The sequence below is a fragment of the Callorhinus ursinus genome, unplaced genomic scaffold, assembly GCF_003265705.2.
Source record: "Callorhinus ursinus isolate GAN/ISIS: 27379988/994484 unplaced genomic scaffold, GSC_fseal_2.0 scaffold10, whole genome shotgun sequence".
NCBI lineage: Eukaryota > Metazoa > Chordata > Mammalia > Carnivora > Otariidae > Callorhinus > Callorhinus ursinus.
Window position 1 is genome coordinate 16,285,943 of NW_027397072.1, and position 15,420 is coordinate 16,301,362.

A 15,420-nucleotide genomic window follows, 5' to 3' on the forward strand; every position below is an offset into this window, starting at 1 on the left:
AAACCCTAATTACATACATGTGTTAACTGAATAAAACCTATCCCCAACTCTTGCTGGGAAATAACAGAAGTGATCACAATAATTATTTTTAGAAACATTATGGAGAAGATAATTACTGTGATAACTATATAAACTAACTTATTAATCATAAAAGGGTATAAATGCACCCCAATAAGTAACCAAATACTTAACAGAGCACTCATATCACACATATTTACCACTGACACATATGATTACTGTGCTTTAATACCCTGGTATGATTTATAAACCCTGGAATTGTAAGGTGTCGGCTTTAGGAGACGCTAGAGATTAAATTCCAATAAGGTTAAATTTTGGTAGTGTCCTAATCTCTGGAATCAGGTTCTTAGACTTCAACTCAATGCCAAGAAAGGATTACCCTGATAAATAGATTAATAATACATTGCCTTCACCATTCACATTTAATTTTGCTTCTAGCTTGTGTTCAAACCATTGTCCTTTAAGTCCATATTGGCCCGAATATCAGTCAGTTGTGAAATAGAGATGACAACTAACTTCTCAGTATTTTTCACATTACACATTCTCCCTATCCTTCAACAACTAATTATAAAATAGATATGAAAAACTAACCGTCCTTTTAGAAAATTAATAGCTCTCATTACTGTTATCACACCAAAGACATGTTTTCACTTACCCCTTGGGATCGTCCATTCCTAAGATTCTACCGGTTTTACAAGGCCCTTACTCAAGTGAAGACTGATAAGCCTTTTTTTTCTTAGATAATACACAATTCTCTCATAATACATCTCTTACTGAACTACATACTAAATTCTTTTTACTTAATCCCAAATTCAACCTTCTAGTCTTTTTTTCCTTTTGTACTCCGCAAAATCATGAAACAATGGTAGAATCTCATTACCATGTACTGATGCATGCTCAAAAAAATACCCCAAGATCTGTTAATCGACACATTGGATAATCAAATTCTTTACCAAGTGTTTAAAAGGGCTGTTCAAAACTCCCAATTCTGAAGTCTCAGCGGCCACATTTTCAAGTGCTTCTTTCCTATTTCTAAACACTGGCCTTTTTTTTGTTTTTTAACTGAATGCCTTTTACACCTAAGGGAATTTCATATTATGTTTCTTGTCAAGTTTTTAAAGAGCAAGCTCTGTATTCGGACCAATATGGTAACATTTTTCAAGAGAATTTTTAAAGTTTCTATTAGGTCTTGGTTTTCTAATCATAAGTCAATTTTAAGTAGGTCATTAGGGTATAATGAAAAAATTAAGAGAAAAATTAAGCAAAGCACATGATGGGTAGACCAAGTTAAGCTTGTAATACAGATAGAAAACAATTACATTGGTTTTGCCAAATTCAAGATTCTTATAAAAGAAAAATACCAGGCTCACACCACTGTATGACGCAAATTATTAAAACACAAGTCAACCTTTTATACCAGCCAGTGTGGTTTCTGAAAGACTGATCATATGTTTTATTGAAAATTGTACATTTTAAGACATCGTTAACAGGGAAATACTATACAGCTATATGCATTTTAATAGCAAAACCAAATATAAACACTAATGTAATAAATATTTCTTCTTTGAGTTGCTTTTGGCAAAACTGTCAACATATGCTACATTAACTATGCTAATTTAAAAGGACACTGTCAAAGTGATTGTTCTAGAACATGGCTACAATTAGAATTCCTATTTATTTCAGAAAACAATGTAACTGACAAGGAAAAAGACAACAGCTCTCTAATGAGAGCAGTGGCACTGTCATTCCCCTGGCAAATAACCAAAGAACCCCACAGTTTTGATACATGCAATATTATTTTCCTCCAAAAAGGAAAAGCCAAGCCAAACATTTAAAACTAAATCAGAAATAGTTTTATTTTAAACCTAAAATCTGGCTCCTTTAACTTTTACTATATGCCTAAATTATCTCCAACAGTGTGACTATGAAATATGAAACAAAGTATACCTAAAATATCTAAAAGGCTAGACCAACAGTGGAGTCACTAACTTGTCAACTGTGCATAAAATGCTAAATTACAAACTTCCAACACTTTCTAAATAATGGGTCATAGAAAGGATGATTTCGTTACTCTATTATAATGGCTAAGCTTCCTAGCAACTGTGTTATAAGCTGGGGTATTTAACACTGATAAGTGTTAATAATTTCATCATATAGGTAAGAGAATGACTGTGTCAGATTCTGTGTGTGTGTGTATGTGCACATAACCATACTATCGTTTTAGATTTCATAGAGGTATGGAATTGCCATAGTGCTGAAACGGCAGCGGGTAGACCTGTTTTAAGAGTACACACGTGCGGCACTTGAATGAACTCTCACAAAATGTCCAAGAGGAAGGGGAAGATGACAGGCTATGTACTGGCATCCAGGAGTGGCAACTGCTAATGCCTTCTGAAGCAAGGTAAACAGAGGCACCCAAACTGGTAGTCAGAATTGCATAAGCAATGATTATAAATAAGGGAGGCATGAAGAAGATCAGTTTTGGGGAAAGAGGCATCTGCAGGAAGTATTTGTAGGGAACAATATGTTCATGCCAACCAGTTCCTGAATGCTGGGGGAAAGGACCTTAACAACTAAGAGACAAATGGGAATTTAAAGAACTGGATAAGGGGACCTACAAATCTATTCCGACCATCAGTGACATGTTTTATTAGAAAAGGGAATAGGAGATTTATCAAAGCTTTTCTGTTTTTTTCTGAATCATTTACAGTCTATAATCTCTAGTTTAGAAACTAGTTATTTCTACAAAGTTTATCTTTTAAAAGTTATATGTTCTTTCAGTTTTCTTCAGCATGTTAGATTATTTGGGGGAAAATGCTTGTCAACTGTTTTAGAAACAAAAAATGAGTCCTGTGGGAGTGCTTGGGTAGAAATAAAAATACTGAAATCCAAAAGAAATGAAAAACTCAAGTAGGAAAATTAAAAGATTGAAGAGTCTACATGTTCACCTGATTTTCCCTCAGAAGTTCTTGTGCCCATTCTTTAGGTAACTTTGTTTCTACAACTGTGATTATTTCCCTATTGTACTTCATTATAACAAAAAAAGCATTCTGCATCTAAAAGTTTATAGCTGTTTTAGACCATTCCTCTTATGAGTGTTGAAAGTTCAGAAGATCCTTTCTTAGAAAACAGGCAAACCTATTTAATAATAACTGGCCCGTGTTAGTTTTGCCATTTTCCACACCAGAAAAGCATACAGTATTTTAAGGTGGTGGGAAAACAGATGAGAAGCAGGTATTAAAACATTCTAGAACTTTATAGAAATAGAAAATCTCCTGAGGTCTGAATAAATTGCCCTGCCCCTCAGGAAGAAAGGGCTGCCAATTAACTGTACCAACAGAACTAGGCAAAGTTATTTTTCCTCTAATGTTTCCTGAATACTATGGAAACCTCAGAGAATGATACCACAAGGTGTATCAATAGGGAGTCAATGTGGGCCTCTTCAGACTTCACCTAGTCATTCCTCAGTTACAGAATCAGTCTGTTGTGGGTGAATTATTTTGTGAAGCTTACTTCATATTTAAATTTGTTAAGTATTATATATAAAACCAGGATATGAGAAGAAACATCCTTTTAGATGAATTTTTAGTGATAAAGGCTAAATTATTTAGTCTAAAAGATAAGCACATTGGTAGTTTCCTAGGGGCTTCTGATTAGAACATTTCATTGTATTTTATTTTTATATATCATACCAACTAAAAAACCATAATGAACCACTAGCATTTAATAAGAATATCTGATAAGCACACAAAGACAATTTTTTAAAATACCAGAAATTTAAGATGGCAAAATATTTACTTCCTCAATCATTATTACATAAAGAATAAGGAAGAGCTAGTAATTAGTATAAAATATATTGCTCCAAACAAACCTTACTAAACAAAAATTACAGTAATACAATTCTTAAAGCCAGGGGAAAATGTACTATATCTGGGTAAAAGATGGGCTGTTTGAAATGAGCTAAACATTCATAAATACACTCATAAATACTTAAAGATTTGCAGGAGGTAGTTTTTTTCATACAGAATTACACTAATAAACCAGTATTTTATTCCTGTCTTTTCTACGCTACAAGCTATTTATTAATATTTATTATTAAAAATATACATATACCTCATGTCCACTTAGCAGAGTACACTCATCTTAAAAGGCAACTTACCTGATGAACCAAATCCACTGAGGGCGGAGCCTATAGCAGCACCCAAAGAGCTACTGCTTCCAAAGCCAAGAGATGTACTTCCAGGTTGGCCGGGTCCATGAGAAAATAAAGAACTGCTCTGGGAGCTACTAGTCAAAGAAGAGCTCCCGTAAAATGAATTAGACTGTAGATTGGTGCTTGGTGGCGGCGGCGGCTGCTGCTGTGGTGGCTGAGTGCCAACTGGCCGAAACAGACCGTTTGTGCCGCCTGTGAGACTAGTTGCAGTCCCTCCAGCTGCTGCTGCCGCTGCTGGAAAATAAATTTCAGATACTTCTTGAAACTACTCAAAAGACTATTTTTAAACTATCTCAAAGAACACCAGAAAAATATTATCCCTGAAAACATCAGTTACACTTACCAGCTTGTGCTGCTGCTGAACTAATTAAAACAGGTGTTGGAGCCATTAAACGAACTGGAGCTCCAAGGCCAGTTCTTGCTCCAGGGCCAACCACTAAGGCACCAGTCTGATCATAATAGGCAGTTGGAGCTAGTACTTGATAGCCTAGATAATATTAAAATAAATGTTTACTAATGAAAACATTTATTATAGGAACATGCATGTTTATTTCCCCCTGCATTTGTTTTTATCAACCAGAAAATAGAATCGTATACTGTTAAAATCATTAGTTATGATATGAAAAGCAAACACATCTGAGAAGATATTACTTACTAAATACATGGAAATGTATTAAGAGTGTAGGTAAAATTGTTTTCTCTGAATTTTAAGAGCTGGCTTCCACTTACGGACCACAGAATAACAAGGTACCTTCTTCGATACAGAAACTATAGGCTATCAAGCACTGATATTTGAAAAATATTACCTATTAGTTCTGAGAGGAGATTGGAAAGACTTAAGGCATGTGAGATAGAATGCTATAAGAATTGTCAATTATGCAATTTTAATAAGTTCTAAACCAAGTGCTTCATTACCAGCATTCCCTTAGATTTTCATTTGTAAGCATTCATTTAAAAACTTAAGTCATGATATAAACAGATACTTTAAAATCATTAAGGTAACTCTTTTTGTAAAGGTTCTCAAGCTAAAGTTTGAATAAAAATCATGCAGGCATTAGTTTTTATCATAGCCCTAAGCACAAGACAGGTGACAATTTGCACTATTCAGAACTACAGAAGAGTGAAGTTTTTATCTTAGCAGCCTTTCTCAGTGGAGATTCCTTATCTTAACCACAGAACAGAAAGTAACTACTGTGAACAGAAAAGTGACTATTTTGCCAATTCTCCCAAGGATAGTATAAAACAAGTACCACTCTAGATGCACAGGAGAGGAGTTAACTACATACAAGAGATACTTCAATGCAGGAAAGCTCCCCTCCCAGAAGTCAGGTTGAGAAAGGCTGTCCTATACAGCGACAAGGATTCAGGTTCAGCAGCCTGACACCATTTGCAAAAAGGCACTGGCAACCTCTGATAGTTTTAAGTTTAAACACTACCTTCACCACTAGGGCCAACACTTTCATATGCAAAGGTTGTTTTTAATTAAATACATAATTCTGTTTTGCAATTAGTTTCGTTATAAACGGATATAAATTAGGAGGACCAGCCAAATAAAGAGACATATAGGGCAAAACCTAGGAGGGAAGGCAGAGCTTTCAAGCCCTCTCCTCAGAGAACGAATGTGATAAATCTGAAGAGAGATTATTAGATATCCAACTGGAGATGTCAAAATAGGATATAAAAGTCTTGACTTTGGAAGAGAGGTCCAAGCTGGAGCTGTAAAGGATGAAATCACCAAGAAAATTAAAAAGGGATCTATGGACAAAGAACTTCAGATTAAGAGGTTGGAGAGAGAAGGAACCAGGGAAGAACTATGAAGGAATAGCCAGTAAGAAGAAAGAAAATTAGAACAATGTGATGTGTTGCAGGCCAAAGAAAAAAGAATTTCAATGAAGGCTAAGATATCAACAATGTCAAATGCTGCTAAAAGCTATTAAGAAGAGTTGAGAACTGACCAATAGGTTTAGCAACATGGAAGTCATTATGGTAAGGGATGAAAGCCAAACTGTGGTGAATTGAGTCAAGAATGGAAGAACCACAAACAAGTACAGACAATGCTTCTGAGGAGTTCTGCTGTAAAAAGGGCCAGAGGGGAGAAAGAGGATGTTGAGAGTTAATTTCTTATTTAAAGTACAGAAAATGTACTCAATTAAGCAAAGCACAATACTTTGTGTTTAAAAATCTACTGTTGTGAAATAAAACACATAAGAGTACAAAACCCAGGGCGCCTGGGTGGCTTAGTCGTTAAGCATCTGCTTTCGGCTCAGGTCATAATCCCAGGGGCCTGGGATCGAGTCCTGCATCGGGCTCCCTGCTCGGCGGGAAGCCTGCTTCTCCCTCTCCCACTCCCCCTGCTTGGGTTCCCTCTCTCGCTGTGTCTCTGTCAAATAAATAAAATCTTAAAAAAAAAAAAAAAAAAAAGAGTACAAAACCCAAAAGTACAATATAATGCCTACAACCAAAAAAACCGTAACCACCATCCAAGTTAAGAAACAGAACCACTGCCCAGAACCCTACCTCTCATAGGTCCCTGCTCTACCGCAATCTCCTCTTTCTCTTTGTGTTACACACTACTCTACCACCCATAAATGCATCCCTCCTTAACCATCGTTTTTGTTTTGGGTTACTCAAAAATTTGCATGTATGATTCATTCGTGTGGTTGTATACAGATATACATTTCCATTATCGTATATGTACATGTATATGTACATATACATTTCCATTACTGCACCTCACTGAATGGATACCACAATGCATTTATCTGTTCTACATTTACAGCATTCCCGGTTTGGGGACACTGCCAATAGTATTGCTATAAAAATTTGGTACATGTATCTTGGTATGTTAAGTGTGCAGATTTCTCTACTCCAAGGTATATATCTAAGGAGTTGACACCGATTGTGCAAATTTACACTCTTGCTACTTTGGTATTAGTTTCAACTGCTCTGTGACTTTAATAAGTCTTTAATTCTCAGACTTTTAAATCTGGCTAATCTGGAAGATAAGCAGAAGTAATCTGTTGTGGTTTTGATTCCCCCCCATACTGAGGCGGCTGAGGTTCTTTTCATATGCAAATTGGGCATTTGGATTTTTCTTTCGAAGAGTTTTGTTCAAATCTTTTACCCATTTTCCTACTGGGCTGCCGTATCTTACTAGTTTAGAATTCTTTATGTTGTATCTAAATCTTTCACAATTTTAATATGTAGCAAATATCTTCTTCCATTCCTAGCCTGACCTTCTATTCTCTTTATGGTGATGTTTGGTGTGATGGTGTCAAATTTATTATTTCCTTTATTTTTATAACAAAATTTCCCTGTATTATAATAGCTTTAAAATTCCACTTTTCATATTTAGGTCTAAAAATCCAAATGGAGTTGGTTACTGAACACAAGGCAGGGCTAGGGTTCAGTTTCCAAAACAACCAATTTCATTTCATCTTTCTTGTAAAACAAGTCATTCCCTTACAGCTTTGTAGGGTTTCTTTGCTATTCGCTGTCCATTTCTTTGGGGATCTCACTTTTGGGGTCTCTATTGTTACACCGGTCTGTTTTGTAGGGCTTTGTAGGGTTTCTTTGTAGGGTTTCTTTGCTATTCGCAGCTTTGTAGGGTTTCTTTGCTATTCGCTGTCCATTTCTTTGGGGATCTCACCTTTGGGGTCTCTATTCTGTTACACCGGTCTGTTTCTCTCTCCATGCATTTAACTGCAGCTTTAGAGTAAATCTGACTCCAGAATAATTCAGAATAGAGCAAGTCCTTTTTAGTTATTTTTGTTAGGAGTGTTGTGGCTTCATCTTGATTGACCCTTTGTATTTTCATTAAATTATCCTATCAACTGTCAAAATACCATAGGAAGAATGTGTTAGCAATTTTGACTGTGAATGACTGAAACCACAGGTTAATAGGGGGAGAAGTAACATATTTAAAATACCTACTTGTCCAGAGGTGTCTCTCTTTAGGTCTCCTTTAATGTCCAAGCAAACCTGCTTCCCATAGAAATCATGCACACTTTTTTTTAATTTAGTCGTAGGTACTTGCTACTACTATTAAGTAACTAGCTTTAAAATTTTTCATTTTCAAGGGCACCTGGTTGGCACAGATGGTTAAGCATCAGCCTTCGGCTCAGGTCATGATCTCCAAATCCTGAGATCAAGCCCCGCATCTGGCTCCCCGCTCAGCAGGGAGTCTGCTTCTCCCTCTCCCTCTGCTCCTCCCCCACAACCCCTCATGCTCGCTCTCTCAAATAAATTAAAAATCTTTAAAATTTCATTTTCAAACAGTATGCTGTTAACAGAAAAGATTTTTAAATTGATTTTCATATCCAAAAACCTTAACAAGAACATTTTAATTCTTGGGGCGCCTGGGTGGCTCAGTCGTTAAGCGTCTGCCTTCGGCTCAGGTCATGGTCCCAGGGTCCTGGGATCGAGCCCCGCATCGGGCTCCCTGCTGGGTGGGAAGCCTGCTTCTCCCTCCCCCACTCCCCCTGCTTGTGTTCCTGCTCTCGCTGTGTCTCTGTCAAATAAATAAAATCTAAAAAAAAAAAAAAAAAAACATTTTAATTCTGATACTTTATCTACAGATTCATTTAATATAGTCATATTTTTTCTTAATGACATTTTTAGTTCTTCTTTACAGAATTTTCTCATTTCTCTCTAATGTTATAGCACTGGCCAGGGTCTCTAACATGCTGAGTGTAAATAAAAATCCCTGTCTTGTTCCCAGTCTTAAAACTTTCAGTATTTCCCATAAAGAGGTAGTTTGTTATCCATTGGGGGGAGGGTGTCGATTCCCCCTTTAGCATATTAAGTTATCTTCTAATCCTAACTTGCTAAAGAGGCTTTAAGTTCCTGTGATTGCTTTCTTTTAATCTTTTAATGTGGCAAATTACACTATGTGACTTCCTGAAGTTCCTCTTGAATTCTAGGGATAAAACCAACTTATTCTTCATATATTATCCTGCTTATATACTGCTAGATCTGGCTTGCTAATATATAATTTAGGATTTCTAAATCCGTATTTGTGTGATTGGCCTGTAATTTTCCTTATCTATACATGGTCCTTGACAGGTTTTACATTATTTTCTAAATGCAACATATTATCTTTGTTTTAAAAAATATCTGGACACTGATGGTTTTTTAGAAGTTTATTTATGATTTTATTTATTTGACAGAGAGACAGAGAGAGAGCACGCAAAGAAGGGGGGAGTGGCAGGCAAAGGGAGAAGCAGGATCCCTGCTAAGGACCCTGGGATCATGACCTGAGCCGAAGGCAGACACTTAACCGACTGAACCACCCAGGCGCCCCCCAAACTATTTGGATATTTCTAAGGATTTGTATTTTTTTTTTTTAAAGATTTTATTTATTTATTCATGAGAGACAGAGGAGGAGAGAGAGAGAGAGAGAGAGAAGCAGAGGGAGAAGCAGGCTCCCAAGGAGCAGGGAGCCTGATGCGGGACTCGATCCCAGGACCCTGGGATCATGACCTGAGCCGAAGGCAGACGCTTAACCGACTGAACCACCCAGGCGCCCCCCAAACTATTTGGATATTTCTAAGGATTTGTAATCTGAAAGCAGATTTTACGAAGAGATGAAGACTAAGAAGGATTACAGTAGAATAATTTTGACTTTCTAACCGATGTAAATTTAGATGTTTTTATTTCTATTTCTTAATATTGAAGTTTCTTTTTTTTTTTTTAAAGTTTCAAGTTTTTATTTAAATTCCAGTTAGTGGGGCGCCTGGGTGGCTCAGTCGTTAAGCATCTGCCTTCGGCTTAAGTCATGATCCCGGGGTCCTGGAATCGAGCCCCGCATCTGGCTCCTCATTCAGTGGGAAGCCTGCTTCTCCCTCTCCCACTCCCCCTGCTTGTATTCTCTCTCTCATTGTTTCTGTCTCTATCAAATAAAGAAATAAAATCTTTAAAAATAAATAAACAGATTCATTCCAGTTAACATATAGTGTAATATTGGTTTTCAGGAGTAGAATTTAGTGATTCATCACTTACATACAACACCCAGTGCTCATCACAAGTGCCCTCCTTAATACCCATCCCTCCACCCACCCTCACTCAGCTTGCTCTCTATCAGTAAGATGCTCTCTTATGGTTTGCCTCCCCTTCCCCCCCCCCTTCCCCTACGTTCATCTGTTTTGTTTCTTAAATTCCACATATGAGTGTATCACATGGTATCTGTCTTTCTCTGGCTGACTTATTTCACTTAGCATAATACACTCTAGCTCCAACCACATCACTGCAAATGGCAAGATTTCATTCTTTCTAATAGCTGAGTAGAAGCCATTCTTCTTCTTTATTCATTCTTCAGTCGATGGACATTTAGGCTCTTTCCATAGTTTGGCTATTGTTGATACTGCTGCTATAAACACTGGGGTGCAAGTACCCCTCTGAATCAGTATTGTTGTATCCTTTGGGCGAGTATCTACTCAGTACAATTACAGGATCACAGGGCAGTTGTAGTTTTAACTTTCTGAGGAACCTCCATACTGTTTTCCACAGTGGCTGCACAAGTTTGCATTCCCACCAGCAGTGTTAAGAGAATTCCCCTTTCTTAGCATCGTCGCCAACATCTGTTGTTTCCTGTATTGTTAAATTTAGCCATTCTGACAGGTGTGAGGTGGTGTCTCATTGTAGTTTTGATTTGTATTTCCCTGATGCCGAGTGATGTTGAGTAGCTTTCCATGTGTCTGTTATAGCCATCTGTATGTTTTCTTTGGAGAAATGTCTGTTCAAGTCTTCTGCCCCTTTCTTGAGTGGATTATCTGGTTTTTTGGGGGTGTTGAGTTTGATAAGTTCATAGATTTTAGATACTAACCCCCAGATGTCATTTGCATGTATCTTCTCCCATTCTGAAGGTTGCCTTTTAGTTTTGTTGCTTCCTTTGCTATACAGAAGTTTTTTATCTTGATGAAGTCCCAGTAGTTCGTTTTTGCTTGTTTCCCCTTACCTCAGGAGATTTTTCTAGTAAGAAATTGCTATGGCCTGATGTTCAAGAGGTTGCTGTTGTGTTATCCTCCAGGATTTTGATGGCTTCTTGTCTCACATTTAGGTCATTCATCCATTTTGAATTTAATGTTGTGTGTGGTGTAAGAAAATGGTCCAGTTTCATTCTTCTGCATGTGGCTGTCCAATTTTCCCAACACCATTCGTTGAAGAGACTGTCTTTTTTCTACTGGATATTCTTTCTAGCTTTGTTGAAAATGAGCTAACCATATAGTTGTGGGCCCATTTCTGGGTTCTCTATTTTGTTCTATTTATATATGTATCTCTTTTTGTGCCAGTACCATACTGCCTTGATGACTATAACTTTGTAATATAGCTTGAGGTCCAGAACTGTGATGCCTCCAGCTATGCTTTTCTTTTTCAAGACTGCATTGACTATTTGGGGTCTTTTGTGGTTCCATACAAATTTTAGGATTGTTTGTTCTAGCTTTGTGAAAGATGCTGGTGGGATTTTGACAGGGATTGCATTGAATGTGACACATTCTAGTATTTAGATTTTGCTAGTCCTGTAAAATGACTTTGGACGTACACTGTCCTCTTCTATTCTCTAGAATTTTAAAAATTCAAATTATTTCCTCCTCAAATACCTGGTATTCACCACTGAAGTTTTATGCTGGCCTAAAGTTTTTGTGGGGGAAAATTTTTGATTACTTAACTGTTTTCCTTAATAGTAATGAACTCAGATTTTCTATATATCCTCAAGTCTGTTTGGTTACATTTTTCAGTATTTATTTGTCCATTTTGTCTACATTTTCCAATTTGTTAACGGGAGATTGTTCCTAATAGCTTCCAATGATTATTTATCTGATACTAGCTATTTATGCCTGTTTTAAATCTTTTTTTATAAGTCTCTCAGAGGCTTATCAATTTTATTGTCTTTCAAAGACAGTAACTTTTGGGATAATCTTTTTTTTTTTTTTTAAAGCAGATAAAGGTTGGTTTTATTGAGTAACTGATCTGTGTTCTTGCTGAGGCCTTTATGTACAGACAAAAGAGAAGGAGTTTTATTTCTTTGTCTCTTCCTCCTTGGACAGAGTCTTGATGATTTCCTCCTTCCTGGCCTGGAGCCGCTCTTCACGGCGCTTGCAAGCCTCCTTGGTCTTAGATCTGCGGGCCTCAGCCTGGTCAGCCAGAAGCTTCTTGCGAGCCTTGTCAGCCTTCAGCTTGTGGATGTGTTCCATGAGAATCCGCTTGTTCTTGAACACGTTCCCCTTCACTTTCAGGTACAGGCTGTGGTACGTGTGGCGGTCGATCTTCTTAGATTCTGAGCAGCCGGCGCAGAATTCTCATCCTCCTCATCCAGGTGACCTTCTCAGGCATCCGAGCACTGGCAGTACCTTTTCTCTTACCAATGTCCATATGTCTGCCCTTCCGGCGGGCCAAAGTGTTTTTACGGCACCAAGCCCAGGAATGGACAGTCACAGGCTTCCGGATGATCAGCCCATCTTTGATCAGTTTTCGGATCTGCTGACGGGAGTTGGCATTGGCGATTTCATTGGTCTCGTTGGGGTCCAACCAGACCTTCTTTTTGCCACAGCGGAGGACACTGGAGGCAAGCCTCTTCTGAAGCCTGAGCATGCTCATCTCTCCCACCTGGGGCCACGGAAGCAAGCCCTGCAAACCGCCGGCACGTCGAATCAAGCAAAATCAGAGGGCCTGACTCTTTTTATTGTATGTTTGCCAACTATTTCATTCACATCAGCTCCCATCTTTATTATTTGGTTTCCTTCTACAATTCTTTGGGTTTTTTCTCTTCCTTTCATAGTTCCTAAGTAGAAACTTATTTTCTAATGTATGCATTTGAGCCTCTTATATTCGTCTTCTGTTGTTTTAGGTGTAGTTCACAAGCTTAATTTTTAGCATTTTCATGATCTTTCAATTCAAAAGCTTCTAATTTGTACTTACCTCTCTACTACTGAGAGAGTCTAAAAAGAGCCAAGGACTTAAAAAAAAAAAAAGACATGGTCCCCACACTCAAAACCTGTACCATCTAGTAGAGGGTGTAATGTATTATTTCCTTAATTCTAAGATGCCACTTTGTTTTAAGACATGACACTGATCTACTAACTGCCATTCAGGGAGAAACAGAAAAAGCTGTTCCACTTTAATTTTAAGACATTTTCTACCTTTAAACATGGTAAAAATAAGTGCAGAATTGAGAAAATAAATCAAATAGCTAAATGAAATAAGGCAGACAGAAGTACTAAAGACAGGTCAAGTTATGTGCTACAGAACAGAGAAGAAAGGATAATTATTGATGAAAAAGCACTGGGAAAGGAAGATTTGGGAAGGCATCATGGAAAGGATATAAAGGATGACAAGCAAAGCTAATTACAAAATGTTTATAAAGCTAGTTTAAAAAAAGGAAAATGTTAAACTCTATCTCAATTTTGCTTAAAATGTACAAAAAGGTACTCTAAGTGAAAAGTCATCAGCTAGGGCCAGAGGCATAAAAGTACAAGCATTTTTGGGGGGCAGTATATGATCTAGTGTGTTAAAGCATAGCACTGTAGAAGGATACTACCAATTAGATAGTTTGGGATTAGATCACTAAAAGTATTAAGAACCAGAATGGTATAAACTAACCTGTATTTTTGAAAGGTAAATGAAAGAATAAAAAGATGAACAGAAAAGACTGAAGGCAGACAGTTAGTGGGAGGGTAAGGAAGAGGCTGAACAAGAATAGCACAGATGAAAAGAAATGAATAGGAGACAGAATAATTAAGAACGGACAAGTTACTGGGCGCCTGGGTGGCTCAGCTGGTTGAGCGACTGCCTTTGGCTCAGGTCGTGATCCCGGAATCCTGGGATCAAGTTCCACATCGGGCTCCTGGCTCAGCGGGGAGCCTGCTTCTCCCTCTGACCCTCTCCCCTCTCATGCTGTTTCTCTCTCTCACTAATAAATAAAATCTTAAAAAAAAAAAAAAAAAACGGACAAATTACTGAATGTGGAGCACAGAAGAAAATCAAGAGTTGAAGATGATACAGAGGCTGAAACCAAAAGTTTCTAGTTCAAGAGGATAGTGGACAGCCTCGAGGGCGTGGTACCAAGCATCTGCCTTGCTGAGGTGTGCAGATGGGGACGTCCATGGCCCTGGTCCTCTGGCCTGTAGGCCCGAGGTTGCTTGCTGGCTCCTCTTTCCTCCCCTCAGACAGTCCAGACTATTCCTGGGTAAAGGCGGCCAAGCCGAGGCTCCGAAAGCAGTGGTTTGAGCTCCCACTCCAAGTGGTGAATTCATCTTAATAGTTTTGGAAAAAGCCTTCCTTACAGTTTGTACTTCAAGACTAAAGACACTTAAAAGAGGGAATTGCATAGCTCCCCCATAGCCAGCTGGACAGCGTAATTTTTAGGAGTCAAGAATTCACACTGGGTTGTTTTCTTAAGACTAAAGCTTGAAAGTCCACTTGCATATGGCACAGCCATTCACACACTTAAGCGTGAAAATGATCTTCCATCAAGGAGACCGCTGTCTTGAATTAATTTAGCATTAGTGGTTTGAAGAAGAGACCCCCCCTATCTGACCAAACTCAGCCAAATTAGATCAGTCTTTTGGAGCAAGGAGTAAAGCTGTACAAAGGTGGCCTGATCACTTTCTGCTTGCAACACCACTGAGCAGCGCTCTCTAGGATGGCCTCCTACATGCAGGTTGTGTCCTATACAAGGGGACCTGGCTGAGATAAGCAATGAGAGCTGAAATCCTATCAGGCTCCACTCACCAAGCTTAGTTTATGGGTATATGGCCGTATCTACTCAGACAATGTGGCTTCTTTCCTAAGTTGTACCAAGGTACCCTGTATGGGCTAGGAGCAGTTCTGACCATCCCAGTACCATATCCCAGTTCTACCCAGGATTATATTCCTTACCTCAGAGGGAATGAAGATTCTCATGAACAGATTAGGTTTATCATAAAAGATAAAATATTTGAACTGAATTGAAATTGTATAGATAAAACAAAGTATTACTATGGATATGAATTATGTTGGTATGGATATGAATTATGTTGGTATGTATTTATGTGTGTGTATATCTAGTTAAGTGGATACGAATTTTTACGTATCAGAAATTAGCACAACTTAAACTTCGTAAATGTTGAAAATAAAACTATTTTGGTACTGGGAAAAAAAAGAGGATAGTGGAATTAATATTAATAGTGAAATAGAGTAAACAGTAAGGTAAG

At 37.9% G+C, this 15,420-nt stretch overlaps 1 protein-coding gene and 1 pseudogene across 7 annotated transcripts in view; both read right to left on the reverse strand.

Moving 5' to 3' along the window:
* PUM2 (pumilio RNA binding family member 2) overlaps positions 1-15,420 on the reverse strand; it is a 103,234-nt gene that overhangs the window by 32,022 nt on the left and 55,792 nt on the right. For all 7 annotated transcript variants that reach the window (XM_073897033.1, XM_073897034.1, XM_025867796.2 and 4 more), the window contains 2 exons: positions 4,575-4,718; positions 4,178-4,465 (listed from right to left, as the gene is read on the reverse strand). In XM_073897033.1, coding sequence (XP_073753134.1) covers positions 4,178-4,465; positions 4,575-4,718 — 432 coding nt within the window. The remainder of the gene's footprint in view (positions 1-4,177; positions 4,466-4,574; positions 4,719-15,420) is intronic.
* LOC112820800 (large ribosomal subunit protein eL19-like) lies at positions 12,154-12,843 on the reverse strand (annotated as a pseudogene).